The sequence below is a fragment of the Calypte anna genome, chromosome 5A (assembly GCF_003957555.1).
Source record: "Calypte anna isolate BGI_N300 chromosome 5A, bCalAnn1_v1.p, whole genome shotgun sequence".
NCBI lineage: Eukaryota > Metazoa > Chordata > Aves > Apodiformes > Trochilidae > Calypte > Calypte anna.
In genome coordinates, this window is record NC_044251.1 from 16788515 (window position 1) to 16810178 (window position 21664).

Consider the following 21664-nt stretch of genomic DNA (forward strand, 5'->3'; position numbering starts at 1 on the left):
TTGAAGATTAGTTGTTGAATTTGGAGGATACTACCACATCAAAACCTTGTTTTTATAACCTGGTGTGTTTTCTTGTATTTTCTTCTCTGCTTTATCAACACAACTGTTTACAGCCTCTCTGCTTTGCCTCTTTCTCCCTCTTCACCCATGTTGTTCTGTACAAAGTTAGTGCTCTCTCATCACAGCAGTCAGCAATGGATCTCAGAAATAGCTTATCCACATTGAGCCTATCCCAGAATTTTGCCCTACTTGGCTCTAGAAGAAAATAATAATAATTAAAAATAAAATAATACAAGTCCAAAAGATTTTGATTGATCAGATCAAATTCTTTGCATTTTAATGGAGGTGGGGTGGAGATGGGGGGGGAAGAGGGCAGAAGCAGAGAGGGAGGCTGCTTGTAGCAATCTTATCACTTTTATTCCTATTGCTGCCTTCTAGGATGTCACTTTATAGTGTTAGTTTTCTGCTTCTGATTCATGTGATCTTCTTGTGCCAGACTTCTTCATTGTACTGTGCTGTCTCTGCACTTACTGAGCAGTCCTGCCAAACAGGACAGCTGCTGGTTCAGTTGCTGTAGCAGTGCCATAAATAATAAAAAAAAATAAATAGAGGAGCCTGGATGTATTAATTACGTTACCTTTCCTCTCTGAAATAATCTACTCTGCATATAATAAAAAAATACAGTAAAAATAGAGCAGATCTTTGAAAGGACCATGCCTGTAGCTAAACATCCACTTTATTTTTCTGTTACAGGATATTTGTGAAGATATATCTGATCACGTTGAACAAATTCATGCTCTGCTAGAGACTGAGTTTTCCCTGAAGCTTCTGTCTTACTCTGTCAATGTGATAGTTGATATCCATACAGTGCAACTACTCTGGCACCAGCTACGTGTTTCTGTTCTGGTTCTGAGGGAGCGCATTCTCCAGGGACTCCAAGACGCCAATGGAAACTACACCAGGCAGACTGATATTCTGCAAGCATTTTCTGAAGAGACTAAGGAGGTATAGTAAATAAATTCAAATTTGAGAATTACATCTATGTTTAAAGCTCATCCCTGTTGCACATTTAAAATTGCTAGGGTAGCAATTTTAAGGATGGCTTGTCTTCTAGATATTTTCCTGATTTTGTGTTTTAGATGTCTTCAGCTGATATCTGTTCTCTTTAAACCAAATCAAAGCAAATTAAGGTCAACTTTCAGAAATGTGCTAGTGGCTAGTAGTATTTTCTCCTGATTGAAATATTTTTCATAGAGAACTGGTAACACAGAGGTGTATCTGGTCCAATATCCTTGGTCTGGTCATTGGTGAATTTAAGGTTCATCTCCAATTAGAAACTCAACATTTATGTGTAATGAATTATTTAATAAAAAGCTTAGACATTTTCCTTCTTGCAAACACAGACCCAAAGCTTAAACAATGTTTTCCAAAACTTTCCAGGCTAAGTCAATATTGCTTTAATGAAGACATCATGGACTTTAACTTGTTTTATTGTCAATTCTGCAACATGCCTCTAAAGGCACAGTTTGTCTCAAAACCAAGCATTTTTTACTGTAACACAGTGTCAGGTCCCCACACATGTAAATGCTTTGTAATTTGACTAAAATGCCTTTTCCTTTGGATTCATGGTTACTAAATTAGCTTAGCCACAAGAACACTACTAGCCCAAGTTTTAAAGTTGAAAGAAGATACAGTTTTTTCAGTTAGTGTAATTAATGGTTAATAGGAGATACCTTAGCATGTAGAGGATTCCTCATTGCTGAAAGTCCTAATATTAGGATAAAATGCTTTTGTTAGAATGAGAGACATTTACAGGAATCCAGATCACTGCAGTGAGACTCTGAAGCCTGTGTTACAGAGGAAGTCAGAGGTCCCCTAAACATGTTCTGAATTTCAGGTCACTCAACTTTAAAGAGAATGTGCATATACCTCTGCTCCCTGATTGGATTTATATTTATATTTGTCTTTGGCTCAGCAGAGTGGGTGGTCCTGAAATCAATGCTCAGCTATGCCCAGGCCCACCTTCCACTCCCCCTCTTCCTGAGATATACACACCTGGTGCTTCAGATTTAGTTTCTGCTTTACTCTTGCTGATTGACCTTCTCTGGAAATTCTGAAGGAAATCCACACTTGGCTGAGTATCCAGAGTGATGACTTGGGATGAAGCCATTATTTTATGACATGATTGTGGTGATTTCAAGACATTAAAAAAGGGAGAGGTTCAGATACTAAGATACAGGAAATGTCCCGTATGGATATGATTACAACTGCTGAAAAAAAACATCCCTCCAATACAGAGGACTGACAGGGGAATTATTTTTCGGTGGGGGAAAAACCATGTTGCTGGATAGGCTTATAGAGTAATAAAAAAGAAAAAATACCCTGACATGAACTTTTTTTCCACCCCAGCTAAAAGATAAATAATATTTGATAAAATTAAGGGCTAGCAATAGCAGAGACAATAGGAATACTAAGTTACTGCTCTGTTACTTGAATAGGTTCCCAGAAATTGCTCTGCAGTTTTTAAGTTTCACGTCTGTATTCAAGCTTTTCTTGTAGTATAATGGTAGTAGTTTTGTTTGATATAAATAAATTATAAAAATGTAATGTTGAGACAACTGCATCTTCTATTATCTACCCTTTTTTCATGTTTCCTCCATATCCATTTCTAGGCAGGATTACATTATGGGACTAGTATGTGCCTCATGATACAAGTCTTACCCATTAGGGATTTTTATGCTTGTGTGGATAGTGAGACTGCTTGAGCAAACCCTTGCCCATATAAATAACCCTTCTCCTAATTATCAGTACTCCTTATGTATTATGAACCTGGAATAACAACTTATTCTTTTCTCCTAAGATTGAGTAGTCACCTGGTTTGAAATAAATAGAAGGAAACTTTCCCACACAACAAAGATTTCTATTTATAATTCACTACAGTAGGACATTTATAAGTGGAAAGAAGTTTAAAAAATAAATGTGAAAACTAAGCAAAGGTAAGGAGGAATTTTAACCTCCAGATGGGGAAGTAACAATGCTTCTTGTTGGTAGAAGCTAAGTAGAAATGTTGTGTGCCCAACGTATGTAAACCCGTGTCTCATGGCTCATCATAAATGTTTATTTCTGATGCAGAGGTGAGATACAGGGCTAGACAGACATTTGATCTGAACCAGTACAGCAAATGTTATGCTTTTCTGTAGTCCACGAACCTATCATTTCACAAAATGTTTGGCTCACTCCTTGAGTCAGCTGTCTTCTGTGGCTTTGGCTGTCAATGCTAACTGAGGAGCTCCATGGAAGGAATGACCTGCCAAGGTTTCTTTCACGTTCAGTGTGACAGTGTCATCTTGGTAGTACTCACTACTCTCTCAGGTCATGGACTACACAGTCAATTACAGCAGAACAGTCCTGCCTGGGCTATATTTACACTGTAGCTGTAAGACACATAGATGCGTAGATGCTAACCTCAACATGGTGAAGAGGGATAACACTGGTAAGCATTGCTACCAAAACACAAAAGTTTATGCACAGCACAGGCTGAACCAGCTTGGTTAAGAACCCAGCTCATTGACTGTGCAGTCATTAACTGTGCTTTTTCCTGTCTCAACACTGTAAAATGCCATCAGGAAAGGGCACAAAATGTTTTATGGCTTGGAGGAAAGAGTGGAACCAGCGAGGCAAGGTGCCTGCCACAATGGAGGTTTCAAATTAAGAAAATACTTTTTTTAAATAAAAAACTTTTTGGTAATCTAATATTTTAAAAGACCGTTTCGCCTTCAGAAATTATGTAGAGATACATAAAGAAGAAAGAAAAACAAGTTCTGTGCAGCTTGAGTTCTGTCCAGCTGAACCTAACCTGTGAGTTTTATTTCACAATTGACAGAGCCAGAAAATAGGGAAAGGTTCAGCAGAAGGCTACATTAAATTCCAGCGAATCCTGATGTTCTCAAATACATGGTAAAATCACAAAAGAAATACCTTACAAATTAAATGAGTTCATTTGAAAGAGTTAAAAAAAAATAGAATTGTTATGGTTTAAATATAAATAATAGATGGAAATAGACAATAGAGCTTTACAGGAAGCATTACAGTGTTAAAAGGCACAAATATTTGGAACTAATATATTCCTATTGGTAGCCATCCAAATAACTAAATGCAATATTTCACTGAAATTAAAACAATAGTAAAAACATGGTAATACAGGCATTAAATTATGCTCCTCTGAAGCATGCATCCAAGCTGCTTGGAAAATGACCAAGAAAGATGGTTTAATGGATGTGATTGTAAATTTTATTAATGCTAATAAACACGTCTTTAAAAGATGAAGGAATGGAGCTCGTTACTCAGGAGAAATGAAAACCCCTAGGGTGCTGGAAAAGGTTTTGATTTATATATAGTTATGCAGTTTCTAAGCTTTTCCTGAGATTAGAGGGAAAATGCAGCTGTAATACTGATCATTGATTAGTCATTATTTTCGTTAACAAATGCAGCTCCAAAATACAAGTTTGACAGACAAGTTTGTATAGAAACTTCCCCTTTTCATTCTGGACTATTGACAACATTTGTGGCATGCCAATTTGTGGAATAGGTTCTCTGTCTGAATAGATGTGCTAAATAAAAGGTATTTTCAATGTCCAAGATTATGGTTGATCCATATCTTTCTACTTAATCTTTTCTATAAGTAATATTTTTAGCTGGAGGATATTCTACATTTTTTTTTGAGTAATGCAAGCAGAGTGGAAAGAGTACAGGGCTCAATCATTACATTTTTATAGATGATGCCCCAAAATAACCTTATTTATTGAGACTATTCTTGTTCAGACCAATATCTAGGCACTTTATTGTGTGATTGAGAGGTTGTGGTGTTATTTAAGCTTCTTCAGGCATGTTACCTAAGGTACTTAAATGGTGGATTTAGGCAGAGTAGTGAGACAAGCTGTTCCAGGGCATAATTCAGACAGGAACCTGAATACATATACAATATGTGTATACTTGAGAGTTTGCTTTAAAAAACTCTATTATGACAAGCAAATCCTGGAAGAAAGACCAGCATACTGGTCTAAAACGTGAGTTTCCACCTTTATCATATTTGTTAAGTAGTTTCTGTAACCACTTGAGCTAATGTTGGCTCTTTTCAGGTTCTGCTTTTCAGGTTCTTTTGTCTAGTTGACATGCTCTGCCGATTTCTCTGGTTCTAGATAGTTTCTTCAAGCTACTTAAGATGTACAAGTGTAAATATGAACAGAAATAGTTTCAAAATTATTTGATCCTATGTTCAGGTTTCAAATTATGTTCTGGTATCGGGAAATATTTGAGGCCTGCCTATGTGTTAGAACATTAAATCATCTACTAAAAATATGCTTATGAACTGTTGGCTGAACATGATTTTGCTGTGATTGTTATATATCAGCCTACTTTTGGATCTTAATGCAGTTGGGTTTTTTGTGTGTCCTTCAAATAAGTCACCAGAATGGTTATAAACATTAATTGGACTTTGATCTGAAATTATAGTTTATCACTTGAAATTGTCTCCCCTGGATACGTCTATGTTTCTGAGATGGAAAGAATTCTGTTGAGAAGATTCTGCCAAGGGGATGTAGCAGGCCAGAGGCTTAAGATTCCCACCTACAGTTTCTTTTCCTTGAGCTGTTCTCTATTTGTGCTGCAAATATCCAGCAGATAAACCTTCAGTTGATAATGATACCAAAAAAAAAAAAAAAAAAAAAAAAGACCCCTTCCTCCTGTTTGAGGTAGTTAACACAGGAAACACTAGGAGTCTGCTGTATATAATTTCCAAGTGCCCCCTACAGAGTAAGTAGAACTGAGAACAGAAATAAGGAGATTACCAAGACGAAAGTGAGTCGCTACTTTTAGATAGCTTGCTGCACCAGACTGAAACTAAGCATTTTTCACTTAACTCACAGTTTTAGTTCCCATATACTTTAGAATGGTTTACTTATCTACAGAGTACTGCAAAAACAGGTAGGGCAGCAATTAATGCTTTTTAGATGTTAGGCAGTGAAATGTAGAGCCCAATAGTTTTTTATTTTGAGTGTGCCTCATATTAGAATTAATCTTCTCAAAAAGTCCTGTGTCTTTTTCTATTTCAGGACCGTCTTGACTCTCTAACTGAAGTTGATGATTCTGGACAGTTAACCATCAAATGTTCTCAAAATTACCTCTCACTGGATTGTGGTATTACTGCATTCGAACTATCTGATTACAGTCCTAGTGAGGAGTTGCTTGGTGCTCTAGATGAGATGACCTCAAGCCAAGGAAAACCAAAATCATTTGAATCCTGGAACTACAGTGAGATGGATAAGGACATTCCAGGGCTTATCAGAAGTGTGGGTTTACTTGCAGTAGCAACTGATTCCATTGCTTCCCAGTGTAATGAAGCATTAAATCAGAAAGAAACCCACATACCTCTTTCAGCAGAAGATGGAGAAGAAAGCAAAGACAGGAAGGTACCACATGAGGTTTCACCAGGATCACCTTCTACAGACTCTCTTTCTAAAGGACCTAGCTCTGAAGAGGGTGTTTTGCCTATGGATAGAAAGCCAGCTTCCACATTGAAGAAACCAGAATGCAATCTTCCAGAGCACATCAGTGAGAAAATCAAACACAATAACTGTGACAACTCAACTCCTAAGAGGTCCATACGGGACTGCTTTAACTATAATGAAGACTCCCCTACGCAGCCTACGTTGCCAAAAAGAGGTCTATTTCTGAAAGATGATGTGTTTAAAGATTATATGGAAGCCAATGATTTAAAAAGGCAAATCTCTCAAATAGTTAAAAATGAAATGAGTAGAAGTACACCCTCATTGTTAGATCCACCAGACAGGTCCAAGCTTTCCCTGGCTTTACAGTCATCCTACACTAACAGTCCATCAGCAGTTAGTCAGTCATACGACTGCTTAAATACAATAGGTGATAGAAATCCTGACTACATAATAAATAATCAATTTAAGAACAGTCCCATAAGTCTAGGGAAGTCTGCTTTCTTCACCTGTAAGGAAAAATCAAAGCACAAGAAATCTCGTGATGCTTCAGAGAAAGTGAAAGCTGGCAGAACACAAATACAAGCTAAAAAAAGAGGATGTTCTTTACAAAATGGAATTACTTCTCATAACTCTCAGTCTCTGGAGGAGACAGAAACAGATTCTTATGGATCATCAGATTCTTGTAACCAGAGAGACACAAATGAGCAATCACAAGGTAAAACAAAGCCTTTTAGTTCACCAACACGTAGCCAAACGAGTGCTTCCTCAGCTGGTTCTGAGCTTACCAACTCATCACCTCTTCTACCAAGAAGAAAGAGTAATAAAAGCTCAACACCAAGCTATACTCAAAAAAACAGTAAATATGGTGAGGTCTGGTATGGATCTGATGAATATTTAGCACTTCCTTCACATCTCAAAGAGACAGAAGTATTAGCTTTAAAACTAGAAAAACTGACAAAATTGCTGCCCCAAAAGCCCCGAAGAGAAACCATCCAAAACATTGATGACTGGGAGCTGTCAGAAATGAACTCAGATTCAGAAATGTATCCAACATACCAGACAAAAAAGCACAAAAAAGTGGGTAGAATTTCACCAAGCTCTTCGAGTGATATAGTATCCTCCTTAGGTGACAGTATTGAATCTGGACCTCTTAGTGATATTCTGTCTGATGAAGATCTTTGTATGCCTGTATCTTGCATTAAAAAATACATTGAAGAAAAGTCAGAAAGGACTGCTGTCACTCAGCCCACTGAGAATGAGAAATGTGCCTCAAATAAATCAGCTTTAATTCAGCAGCTGATGCAAGATATACAACATCAAGAGAATTATGAAACCATATGGGAAAAAATTGAGGTAAGGCAATTATCTTATGTTATTCTGCTTTGTGCTTGATAGGCCTGTATGCAGATGGGGCTGTGAGCAGGGGTGGACTTGCTTTCTTGGTTTCTTTTCATGATGAAAATAGTCTCAACTAGTAAGTGCTAGAAGCAGAGAACAGCAGCAACCATTGTAATTATAATGGACTGCACTTAATTTCAACTAACTCTACAGAATTGGCATACATTATTTTACTAGAACCAATGCCTTCAAAGTTGGTAATGCATAATTTATCAACAGAACTTCTTTTTGCCAAGATCAGGTACAAGGCAATACTATTTTTTTGATGAAGTGAAAGATAAACATTGGAAAATTGAAGATCTTTTTTTATTTGAAGTTATGCTTAATATCATCTGCCTGTTTTCTTCATAAAAAAAGAATTGCTTTAGTCTAAGAATAGAGGAATAATTTATTAGAGGAATAATTTAGTCTAAGAATAGAGGAATATTCCTGTCATATTGTGTATAATAACCATCTTTTAAATCAGCTCTCTTCCTTGGCACTTATTATTTCCCAGCGTTTCCAAGTGTTTTCCATTATTACTTCCAGAGCTGGCAGAACTATACATGACATTTTAATTTTAAAATTTTTTTTTAATTTAAATAATCCTTCCTAAATAATTGCTATGTAACAGTCCATCATATTAGAATAATAATGGAAATATACTATTCCTTTTAAACTTCAGATGAAATAGGGTTTCATTCTTGGCTTCTGGCATCAATTCTTCAGTAGTTAACACTATGAGAGATTGGAAAGGGAGGTTAATTTGAATGAAAAATCAAATAAGGACCTAATCATCTCAATAATATGATTATTAATGTACAATCGTAGGAAATTTGTTGATTAAATTTTCTGAATGTTTGTCTTCCTGGCCATTGTATAGAACTCTCCTACTCAGAACAGTTCATGTTCATCCTCAATATAGTTTAGCAAATAAAATGGCTGTCAGAAAAGAAAGTTCTGTATCTTCTAGATTTCAAAATCTTTTAAAAGTCATGAAATGGGCATTAATTGTGATCTTGGCATCTAAGTCCTAAATCTAGTATCTACATTATCTTGTTATCAAGCTCTGTAAGAGCTAAGAAAAAAAGGAGGATTTAGTTTTATAACCAGTAAATGCCTCTTACAGTTCATTATTTCAGTAACTTTTGGAGAGAGTAAAGGTACTGTGACTAGCAGAAAAGTAGTCAAGTTAGAGATGTTTTAGTAGAAATTAGGATAGAAAAAACCACAAATTTCTTCTGAAACAAAAGAGGGAACAGCATCTGTCAATCTCGAAACAGTCAGCTCTACCAGGCAGTGCTTAATGATTCAAGTTACTCTCTCCATCCTGATGGCTGGGGTTCATCTTCTGGACTCTGATGAAAGAACAGTCTTCTTAAAAGCAGCACACAAGAAAGTTTCATATTTATTTCATGCAGAAAGATGTATGCTGGCTGCGCTAAGTGGCTTGAAAATGTACTCCCCGGATGGTAAATAAAAATATTTGAGAGACAGTTTGGAAATGTTTTGCAAAGCCATTATAATATTTTAAAGAAATAGGTTTTCCCAAGCTGCTTATTTGCCTTAGTTTTTCTATTGTTGCTAGCAACTATATCTTCTACTTGTAAGGCTATAAAAGAACCAATTTTTCAATAAGAGAGCTCTTACTGAGGTAAACCCTACCTCAGTAATATTAAGATGTCTTGCTGAGGTACTTTAGACACAAGTAATAGAAACATATAAAATTCCTCTTATGTGATGTTTTGAAGTATTGTAAACAAAATCTTACTAAAAATACCACACCTGTGTCACAATCAAGTCCTTTCTTTTGCCAGATCTCCTGTTCGACAGTGCCCTAAGCAGAGTGTCAAAAGCATGCCACTGCTTTTTAAATTATCACCATTTGGCATTTACATTAAATCTGTTATTTAATAAGATGTCTCCATCTCAAAGAGGAGTTTTCTAATTGTATGGTTATATGCCTTAGCAATAATTTGATACTACTTTTGTTAGCAGAATTTTTATGCTAAGGAAGTCAGATAAGAACTTAATTAAGGAGAGAAACAGCATACTCATTCCCATTACTAGTCCTGTTAGATTGCTGCAAATGTCTAGTCCAATATATTTTATTTAATCAGATTGTAAAACAAAACTAAAATAACCCTTCATTTTGGGATATCAGCATCTTAGAAAAGACTGGCAGCCTCAAAATCATTGAAAGCTGTGTTTTAGCGAGGTAATAGAGCAAATAGGGAAGTAACAATATTTTACTATGATGGGAATAATTTTGAATTAGTGTAAGTCTGGTAATATCTTCATGGTAAGCCATTTGTTGAACATATGCTAAAGCATTTATTGGAACCATATTCATTTCTCAGTTACATGGAGGATCGTCATGTGCAGAAACTGATAAATGTAGTTTTTCATACTTGCAAATTATGCAGATGTCCTGGTATGAGTATCATCAGGCTGTTAATCTTTCTGTCTACCTACAAACAGAATTCTGCTTGCCTGGTCCATTTGCTGTTACATACACTTCCCTATTTTGCTACAAATATTGCATAATCATGCCAGATTTTGCCTTGCACTGCAGCTCATTCTTTGGCACATACCAGTGTATGTGCTTTAGTACTGGGTACCATTCTGGAATACATACAAACTTTTGTGGCAGTTCTTTGAATGTTTCAGAAATTCCTTTTTTGAGTTAAATGTGATACCAAGTTCTCAATATTCCTCTTTTTGTTCAAGTAGAGTTGAGCTTTTAGTACCTACCCCAAATGGATTTTTATAATGCAGATTGAGCTCTGTAGTTTCTTTAACACTAACTGGGGGGGAAAAGGATATAAAAACTTTATTCTTACGGTAAATTCAATAGAGTTCTGTGCTTTAAGGAGATGGTGGATTGCCACTTCCCAAATAGAATCATAGAACTGAATCAGAGGTTGCAAAAGACCTGTAAGATCATCCAGTCCAATTTTTAACCTAACTCTACTAATCTAGCTCTAACAGGTCACTGCTAAACCATGTCCCTAAGCACCAGAACTGTATGATTTTTAAACATGTTCAGGGATGGTGATTCAGCCACTTCCCTGGGCAAACTGTTCTAGTGCTTAATAACCCTTTCTGTAAAGAAGTTTTTTCTCTCATCCAACCAAAACCGCCCATGGAGCGACTTGAAGCCTTTTCCCCTCATCCTAGCACTAGTCACTAGTGAGAATATCCCTCCCCCCCATTGCTACAGCCTCCTTTCAGGTAGTTGTAGAGGGTGATAATATCTCCCTTCCTCCTCTTTGGACTGAACAGTCCAAGTTACCTCAGGTGTTTCGCGTAAGCTTGGTTTAGACCTTCACCAACTGTATTGCTGTTCTCTGAACTTGCTCTACCACCTTCATGTCCTTCTTGTAGCAAGATCTGCAAAACTGAAGCCAGGATTCAAGGTGTAGCCTCACCAGTGCTGAGTACAGGGGACGATGACTTCCCTGCTGGCCATGCTCTTTCTGACACAAGCCAGGATGCTGTTGGCCACCTGGGCACATTGCTGGCTCATATTCAACTGGATGAGCAAAATAAGTAACACTCCATCCTATCAGTTCTAGAATGCTTTAGGGTTCACTTGCTGGAAGAAAACTAGGCTTTCTTCAAGATCATATTAATACCTAATTCTTCCCCCCAGTTTTTCATGCAAACTGAAAAAATGGGCAAAAAAATTCTCATCTTTGGCTGATCAAATGAAAATGCATTTTCATCATCTTACACGAACAAAATAATAACAAGAAAAAATCTTGTTTGGGTAGTTTTATCTCTTTCTCTAGGAAGTAATGCAACAGTGACTATACTTACATCTGTGTGCTATAAACTGTGGTCCCTGATAATCCTGTCTGCTTGATTTTTGAGGGAGCTGTTAGAGGGGCAGAAGTGTTACCATTCGCAAGACATTCCATTTAAATGAAGACATGTGCTTTTCAGGCCTCAGGGTTAATTGTATGGAGCAAATTGGCAGTTTTTCCCTTTTATATAGACTTGTGTAGGCTCCATTGCTGTCGGAGACAGCGAATTTCCTGAGATGCTGAATTGCCTCTGAAAGAAGCAATTTAATATCTATTGATCCTGTCTTTTCAGCTCATCACATTTCATGAATTTGCCCTCAACTCACTTGGCTCTGTATTTTGTCTGGGGAGCCCATTCAGCCTTGGCACTGGTTACCCATCTTCTTGATGTGCTAAGGGAATAAAATAATGCTGCTCTGCACATTTTTCTGCTGTGGGTTAGAGCCTGCCACAGGGATCCAACAGCAAAGAGCTAGATAAAAGGTTTGCAGCCTTCCAGGACCCCATCAGGGATGTTCTCACCCTTATGCAACCATTTAACTACAAGATGCTTGAGTGGAGATTAAAGATCGCTTTTCCAAATAATTGGAGTAAAGGGAATAATTTTCCTGTCTAGGAGGAACTAAGGACCTGTGTAGCTGACAAAGGAGAGTGCAATATCAGAGCTAAACATGTGAGTGTGACAAATAGCATATGTGTTTGGGTGGGATATATTTGCATTTTTAGATTTGCATTAGTAGTCCCAAAAGGTGGCTAAACAGTAGGCTTCTGCAAATGGTGAATGGACTTGATAGAGCAAGTTTGTACTGGAGATATGGCTGGAGGTCCATCTGGGCAGTGGAGAGCCAGTTGGTTAGAAAATATTTGCAGAACTTACCCAAAGGGGAAGAAATTTGTGGGGTTTAGATTGAAGGGAGACAGAGTTTCTTCTGGGCAGAGGATGGACTGGAAGCACACCCATAGGGTTAACACAGAAGCTGAATTGCTTTAGAGGAAGTAAAGTTTGCATTTGGAACCAATTTTCATTATTAGAGGGAAAAGCATGCATAGTAGACAAAGTTTGGGCTCTGAGGCTAAGGTAGTGGAAAACTAATAGGAAGTGATAATGCTGATGGGGCTTGGTAACAAAGTAAAACATAGAAATTAAAACAATAATGACAGAACAGGTGGAAAAAGCATAGATAAACAAAAGGGAACGGGATGGTTTATTCTGGATAATGAGATAAAGAATTTTTAAAATATTGTAGTGCTCACTTCAGACCTCTTGCTTTCAATAATTTAGTAACAGTGCTTCTAATACTGACCCTCTTAAAAGAAATGGTTTGTGTATTTTAAGTAAGCAAGTAAATAAGAGAGCTTGCTAAAATTTGTTCATCTCTGAATCTTACTTCCTGTACTGCTTTATACAACTGAGATTGAAATAATGCTCTTGGTTGATTACCAGTTCATAAAAAAAAAACAAAAAACAACAGTAAATGAAAGAGGCATTGGATCCAAAAATTCCTTGGCAGCTCTGCAGTTTTCTCAGCAGCCTGGCTGCTTTGTGCAGCATAATTGAAAATGTGACTTTACATTTTGTACTGAGAGTCAAGTTTGTGCATTGTTGTTTTGAGTCTGTTGATATTCCTCTGCTCTAAAAGCCCATTCCTCATTTTTTTAGTTGGTTCAACTATTATTAAATCAGTAATGTTGTATACATATGGAGCTCACTTTAACTCAGACTAATACTTCTTTACTAAAAGATTATATAGAAATGCTGCTCATCCTCTGTTCCTCCAAAACACTTGTCCAACAGTTTCCTTGAATTTTAAATGGCTCCTCCAACTACATGAACTTCTCTTGGGCATCTACTTTACCACAAATAGTCTGAGCAAGTTTGTCACCAGCAATATTTGCAAAACCAGCAACTTCAATGTGAGCTGTGCAAATTCTGAATTTTTTACTTTACGTCTAAAACTGACTGCAGGGATTATGATTCCTTAATGAAACAAATCTATTGTGAAGCATACTCTTGTTTAAAACTGTTTGAATCTCCAATGCAGAGACCTCAGAATGGTTTGGCAGTGAGCAGTTTTAGATCAGGGATTTTTTTATATTCAGTATTTGGCAAGTCCTTCCAAGTGAGTTGGGAAAAAAAAAACAACAAACAGTCATATGGATTTGAGGTTATGTCGTTGCTGTGTTTAGAATTGATTGTAAGGGATATGTCTACATCTAGTGCTTGGATCACATCTGATGTGTGAGACTTTTGGCTGCAAAAAGCTTCCCAGTGCTCTCTTGTTGTGTACATGGTTGGTTACCACATCTCAGCTCAGAGATTGCTCCTAACACCTTAGATAGGCCAAGAACAGCTGCTTCTGCACACACCACTCTGCAGGAGCTCTGCTTCCATTCTAGTGCTGTCATTCAGATCACCTTTAAGTAACCATTTACTTTATAACCCAGAGTTATGTCTTAAACATCCGTATCACATTTCACCACAAGCTTTCACCAGAAGCATCCACATTATTTATTTGTGAACTGGAAGCTTTCTTCTAGAAATTGATCAAGGATTATTTCTTACTTTCTGCATCACTGCTAATAGAAAAAAGGGTGCAGCAGAACTGAAGATAGAGTGAAAAACCAGTAAGATTACAAGGAGTGGATTTCCTGCTCTCACTGTAGCAAAAGACAGGCTTGAAGTTGAGCAGTGAGTGCTCTGGAAAGCCAATAAAGGCCCTGGGTTTAAGAGGGACACAGCAATTACTTGAACTAATCATATGGACTTTAAGATGATCTTATGATTTGATATATTTCTGTCAGTGCAGAGACAATCTTTATTGCCTCATATTGCTTTCAATTCTCTTGTGGGGGTAGGGAAAGACACATGGGAAACAAATAGCTTTGGAAGCTTTCAGTCATGGCACTAGGTTTTAAAACACAAACTGAAAGAGTCAAACTGCTGTAGGGAATTTACTTCAAGGTGAATATGATGGTTTAAGAGGAATCTTCCTGGGTTGTTCAGGACTGAATCCTTTAGAACTGCTTCCCTATAGAGACCAGGTACTGGGGAGGGGGTTGGTTGGTTGTGAAGAGTTTGAGAATTATCCTGTTAAATATTTATTGTGTTGATTTTGGGGCTTCTTGAAGTGCCACTGTTACTGAACAGAAAACTATTGAATTTAAAATTGCATTTTCCAGTATTCCCTTAAATACAGTATATATGGAGGGGTGACAGAATGCTCATTGCTTTTTATTTTTATAGTGATATGCCTTTCCCAATGTCTTAGGGTCTAGCTGTTCCATTACATAATATACTTAGACTTTTGGTACTTATGTTTTATGTATCTTCTGTGAGGAAGTACAGGATATTCCAGAAAGATACAGTACACCAAAATTACCATGCTCTGTTGTAAATATTTAATTATTTAAATAATACATTGCTAATAACTTCTAGCTAAATAAAAGTCTAGTCTTATCTACTGCTGTTAACACATCACTGCCTTAAAATGGGTACATGCTGGAGATGAGTCAGACCAAGAGAAATGTTCAAGGGTCTAGAGGGGATTAACCTGAGAAGAAAGACCAAGTCCTATTATGTAAGATTATTGCATAACTCCTCAAAATATGTTAATATCTCTTTCTTCTTGTGTGTCTTCATATGTTTTGACAGCAACTGGTTTTCTTTCCTTCATCCTTTCCACTATCTTATGATCAGGAGTGAAAGACAAAGTCATGCTGACTCTTAAATTATAGTTGTCATCGTTAGGCATCAGAGTGAATACAATTTGTAGTAAATATGGACAGGAAATTATCTCTCAGAAGCTCGTTTCCTGCTGCCTGTACAGGTATTTTAAAGCTATCATGAAGGCAACCAGAAAGGCAAAAAATGGCTTTTGTGCCCTTACTTTGGGTTTTGGAGCACAGATACTAATCCTCAGAAAAACAGCTAACCTATCCTTAGCAAATCAAATTGGAATCTTATCTGAATATTCCTTTACTGTTAGTAAAGACTTATTTTGAACACTGATTCTTGTGCAGGTCAAATAGTTGACCAGAACAAGGGCTAGATTTGCCTCTGGTCTCCCTTAGACAATATTTGGAAACTCTCCAGGCTGACAGAGGGAGAACTAAGAAGCAGAGAGATTTTTGGTAGCAGGCAGTGAAGATATTCAAGTCACAATAATTTAATATTACTGACTATTTTTTCCTGACTTATGACAGCATCTGACTACATGGATGTTTCCTTCTTGCACTGTACAAGACTAAAGACAAAAAAGATAATTTAAAATGTAAATACTGCTGCACTAATAGTAGCAACTGAGCATAAAATTGGCTCAGATAAGTCCAAACTAGGGTCAGCCTCATCTGTAAACTGCAGTGCATATCTCCTATAGCTCTGTATAGAAAATCAGAAAAAAATAGTAAATCTGTTATAAACAGTGGAACTTCTGATGTAAAAAAGAAGACAAAAGAAAAAAAAACAAATAAAAAACCAAACAGATCTTATTCCGTAAACATATCAACATTTTGAAATAAAAGAAGTACTCAGCATTAGGGTCTAAAGACTGTGTAAAGGAATGCCCACAAGAGACCACTGAAAAAAGAAACTGCCTAAAAGGGAAAGTAGATGAGCTAGGAGGCAAAAGAAAAGCAATTAATGCAGAAACTAATAGTGACAGGATTTCTTTGGAGACTGCAGGTGAACAGGAATTGTGTGCATAACAGAAGGCTAAATTAGGAAACCAGAAGAATAATAATGGAGTAAAGAAAAGAGGTGTTGAAACTTAATCTCTTATCGCTGCTGCCATATTTAGCAAATAGTGACAATCATAAATTCCCCTGCTTTTAAATTCAGTTTCTCAATTGCAAAACAAACTAATGGGTCAAAGAATTGTAGTATTTCTTGTGAGGTGGCAGACTCAGCCTCTTCTAACCAATTTGGCCTGAATAATAGGAAATATTGAATTAAAAATTCTGATTTTGAGAGGCCATTATATCTTAAGTCATGGCAATGATATATCAGAGGTCAATATATTCAGCAGTTACCCACGAGAAAACAGCACCTGTCCTGTTTCAGTAAAAAGTGTTTTTTCCCTTAATTTCAGAAAACTTTTAGACGTGGTGATGTATCGCCCTCTTGAGGCCAAAACTTGTTACTGCACCGATTTTAAAGAAATTTTGCCTCTCGAATGCAATTCACAACTTCGTTAGAAATTTAGTCAGTAAATCATAATGTAGAATCTTTCTTATGGGTTTTTTTATTATTATTTGGTGTAGTCTCCAACTACACCAACTAAAAGATCAAAGAGTAAAGAAATGTGGGGACCAGTTGTAGGAGGTGCCAGCGTGGCTCCTACTGAGGGGGCTCTGGTGCTGCCCAGCTGGAGTGCAAGGCAGCAGCTGAGAACAGGCAGAAATAGCAGCTGCACCGGGGTGTTCCACCCCCAGGTGGAAGGTCTGAAGCCCAAATACTCCGGGTATGCAAACCAGCAGTGGTCATTCATAATAGTCTCTTTTCCAGAGCATGATAAAGCTGTGTGCCAATGTATTACAGAGACCATTATATGGAAAAATTGCAAATGAAAATTAATTTGTCTTTTGGGTGCAGTTCATAATTGATACATGCATTAGCTGTAAAAAAATCTGAAAATAAGGTATGTTGCCAACACAACATCTGAAGTAATTATATGAAGAGGCAATGCAGTACTTCCAAGTACCCTTACATCACTGTGAGTTGCTTCAACATTGATAGTTATATTGGCAGCATTTTTAGAAAAAAGTGCGTCAGACAACTGGCTTCATTGAAAATAATACTGATTATAGACTTCCAGAGTTTGGATCAAGACTGCTGCATAAAAAACCTTTCATACTGAAAGAAAGGGAACAGTTCTGGTCAGGAGATTTGCTTTTTGGTTTATCTGTAGAATAAATAATAAATTTGCACTTACGAACAACGGATTCTGAACTAACTTTTATGTTTTCTAGCCTAGTTTAGAGTTGCTCAGAGCAGACAGAAAAAAAGACATTTGGTACTGTTAAATAGATTTGAATATACTTCAGCATTTTGCAACTATCCTTTTAAGAGGGAATAACAACTAATACTGGTGCCTGCTATTTTTACCAAAGAGCTCTCTCCTGTGCTGTGCTCAGGGTCCTTGCAGAATCCAGACACTCTTTCCAACTGCTGCTACAGGGTTGAAGTACCCCTTTCTGGGCACTGCTAGCATCATCTTTTGTGACTCAAGCAGATTTATTTGCTGTTCTTACCCTGGATGCATTACTTGCTACAAATTTCTGGAGGCATGTTCATAACTTGCTCCCTGGTTTGCCAGCTGAGTGATACAAGAATATGTGACCTAAAAACATTCACATCTCTCAGATGATCTCTAGGTGTGTTAAGTCTTTGACTTAGACAGGGTCACATGCGGGTATAATTGAACAAGGCCTCAGTTTAGGGTATTCGATACTGGGATACGTAAGAGAAATTTAACATTTATCCTGTTCTAGGACATATTTTGAGCACCTATTTTATTCCCTAGATGCTCTGTAGGCCTCTTGCTTTTTATGTAGAAATGACTCAGAAGAAAGTTATTTTAAGAGTGGTAACAGTTTCTGTGGGACATGACCAGTACCGGCATCGCTCTTTGTGATTATTTTCAGAAACAGTATGTTCAGTTCTAATATGGAATAGTATGGATGATCATTCAGAAGTTTGTACATTACTCAGCCCACTCACAATATCAGGATGAATGATTGTTCTGCTTTTAACTCTTAAGACCTTTTGTCTGCATGTTTTATTCCAAATGACCCAACAAATATTATATTTAAAAAAACAAAACAAAACAACTAAATTAAGAATTAAATTTAGAATAAACTAAATATTGCCCTATGCTTATATTTCCTTCTTCTTTATTTTCCTCTTTATTTGTACCCCACCTCCTTACTGTCTCTTCCTTCCTGTTTCTGCTTCATTTGAGGGGCTCTTGGTGTCCTTTAACTCCTGTGTTTCTCCTTTCTGCTGCTCTTACTCCTCAATCCACAAATTCGGTGTTGTTTCCTTGAGAACCTTTTACCAGTCAACATCAAAATTTCACATGGAATTGAGCTAGAAACATGTGAATACAGATTGACATTGCAGAGGTTCTGACAAAAGCCAATACTGATTACATCAGTAGGAAACATTTACTGCTTTAACCAATATTTCCGCGTCTGCATATCCCTGTGATAATAGAACTTACTCATGTAAAAGTGGTGTGATTTTTGTCAATATTACTTTCATCCTTTGTATTACTTTCACGCTTTAGCTGGCTGGCACAACAGGGGTTTTCTTCAGGTGGTGTAAGCTGTCTCCACGAGAGGGCTGAGTGGCTCAGGCTGCGCTCCAGCAAGCGCCTTCTCTCCAGGCTGCTGCATGCTCCTTGCCGCTGCCGTCCAGCACTGCAGCCTGACATGGACCTTGAACAATTTGAAATATTGCCTCAAAAATAACTGAGTCAAATTAGTATGCATGATAACCTAGAAGGCAGATAAAATTGTTTTCTGTCATCGAGAATGTGGAGTCATATGTAAATTTTTTCCATACAAAGAAGGATATGCTAATTTACTTATTTACTTAATTCCCGGGAGTGCTTTGAATCTCACACCGTTTTGAGATACAGGACTGGCCTCCCATATTTTCTCAGCATGAACTCTGTCCTTACATGAATGAATGCAGGATGCCTAGAACTTTATCTGGATTTGTGCCTGTCAACATTACATCTCAGGCATAAAGCAAGGCCACATCCGTATGAGAAGAGATCAGCAGCCATTTTGTATGCCTGCCATAGCTGCCATCAGAGCAGATGGCATCTCAGGAGGTTTACAACCAATCCATATTGCTGTTAAACTCATAGAGATGATTCTGTATGGATGATGGATGAATCAGACCTTCTTCCATTTACCTTCCATCTTTCCACCAGTTCTCTCTACTCCTGAATACTTGCACAGTCAGGATGAGCTGGCTTTCCTGAGCTGCTCTGTGACATTCATATGCATAGTTGTCTTGGCCTCAGGGCTGTATGGCTCTCGTCTCTCCAGCACTGTCCTTTCAGCCCACAGATTTTGCTCCTGTGGTTCTAGATATTCACTGATCCTTCAAAAGGCCGAGGGAAATGTTACCAATGGTGTTGGAAGCCTGTCTAATATCATAGGACACACCTCTCAGGATCAAGAAGCATTTGGCTTATTTTCCTGTATTTATTTTTGCCCCCCAGTCTGATACTAAGAATATCCCTTTTTGATCTTGTAAGTTTCGAATTGCAATGGAGGCCTTTTGATAGTTCTTTTAAATAGAAAGTACATCTTCATCTACTTCATCTACTAAAAGGTAAGACAAGGAATAGACTAAATAAAGTTTATGGCATCTTGGAAAGGTTTAAGTAATCTTATACTTAAGAGTATATAGTAGAAGACAATGATGTGTCTTTACACAAATGTCCAGTAAAAAAAGTATTTCACTTTTATCTTTTCTCTGTTTGGAGGGAATATTTAAGCCACACATTCTCCTAGCCTGGACTCATTGAGTAAATATAGCACTTCTTTAGCAGAAAGGTTTTAAGTTTCAGAAGTGTTTGTGAATGAGTGTATCCTGAACTGCATATGAAGTATTGCCATCCTACTGATGTGTTTGTCAGTTGTATGTTTCTGTGAGGTCACTGTCTGGCACAGAATTGTGACAATATCACATAAAAAATATTTTCAGCTGTGGCATCTTTGTTCCTTGGGACTCCTTGACATCTGTACTGCTAATGGTTCTGTTGTTGTCTCTGGATCTAACTCAAATTAGGTTGACTGTGGCAGCTGGTTGCAGCATCATCCTCTTGAGTACCTGGGTTTCTTTGACTTGCCTATGAAGAAAGTGCACTTTTATCCTTTTGAAAGTAAAGTTCATGTGTAGGAATGAGTTCCTCCTGAGACTAATATGCAAGTCCTTTTGTGGCTAGACAAAGGGCTTTCTTAATGCATTCAGTGATGGAAGAGCCCATCCTTGTACACAGCCCTCTCTGTGAGCTCAGTCTTTTTGTAAACTGGGAACAAACTTTACAACACTGGCTTCTTGCAACAAAAGTGGACATTCATTTTTAAGCACACAGTCTCATAACCAATTCTTTTAAGAAGAGAACTCTCTTTGTGTAATAAAAGGAAAGGTGGAGATAAAAAAAAAAAGGTCTGGGGTAGTGATTTAACAAGCACTGCTGTATGGTGCTTCCATACTGAGGTTTTGTGAAATACAGTAAACTTTCCAACATCAACTACCATAGGAAGTGATTTTAGTACATTTGCATGTAATAGTTTGGCACGTGTCTTTTATTCTGATTTTAATTTTAGTTCAAGTCTATATAAGGACTTTTACAAAAACAATGACCAAGGGTGCCTTAAGTATAAGACAGCGTAACACGATAAATAAAAATGTTAAACTAAACTGAGCAGTGTAAACACTGCACAGGTTAAAATTACAAGCCAAGAAGTATTGAAATTATTTTGCTACCTGTGCCATGTAGGTGCAGTAAATCTGGAATTTTTTTCTATAAAAAGTAAAATTTGGACTATGATGAGGGCCGTAAGACTTTTCATAACAGTGTTAACTGGATGCAGTTGCATCCTCTGTGTTTTATGGCATAATTTTGGCAATGTTACTGCTAGCTTCCTTAAGTGTATCCATCCTAAGTTCTCCATCTAAAGGAATCTCTCATCAAAATATACTAGAAGCAGGTAAGATATTTCTTCTAGTGTACAAAAAAAGAAGTTGCATTTCTTAATATAGAAAGAAATCCATGCTTTCATGTTCTTTTTTTTTGGTAACCATAAATATGCTATCTCTTAGACCTGAGCTCGACATGCTCCTTTAGTCTGTTTCTATTCCAAATGGTCTAATAAAAACTGGATTTGAAAAGGGATAACTACAGCTGAGATGGAAACTTCCTCCTTTCCCATTCCGTTCAATTAATGAAA

The 21664-nt window shown here is 37.2% G+C and overlaps 1 protein-coding gene across 1 annotated transcript in view; it reads left to right on the plus strand.

Moving 5' to 3' along the window:
* AKAP6 (A-kinase anchoring protein 6) overlaps positions 1-21664 on the plus strand; it is a 222023-nt gene that overhangs the window by 37663 nt on the left and 162696 nt on the right. The window contains exons 3-4 of the mRNA XM_008495899.2: positions 754-1005; positions 6111-7859. Coding sequence (XP_008494121.2) covers positions 754-1005; positions 6111-7859 — 2001 coding nt within the window. The remainder of the gene's footprint in view (positions 1-753; positions 1006-6110; positions 7860-21664) is intronic.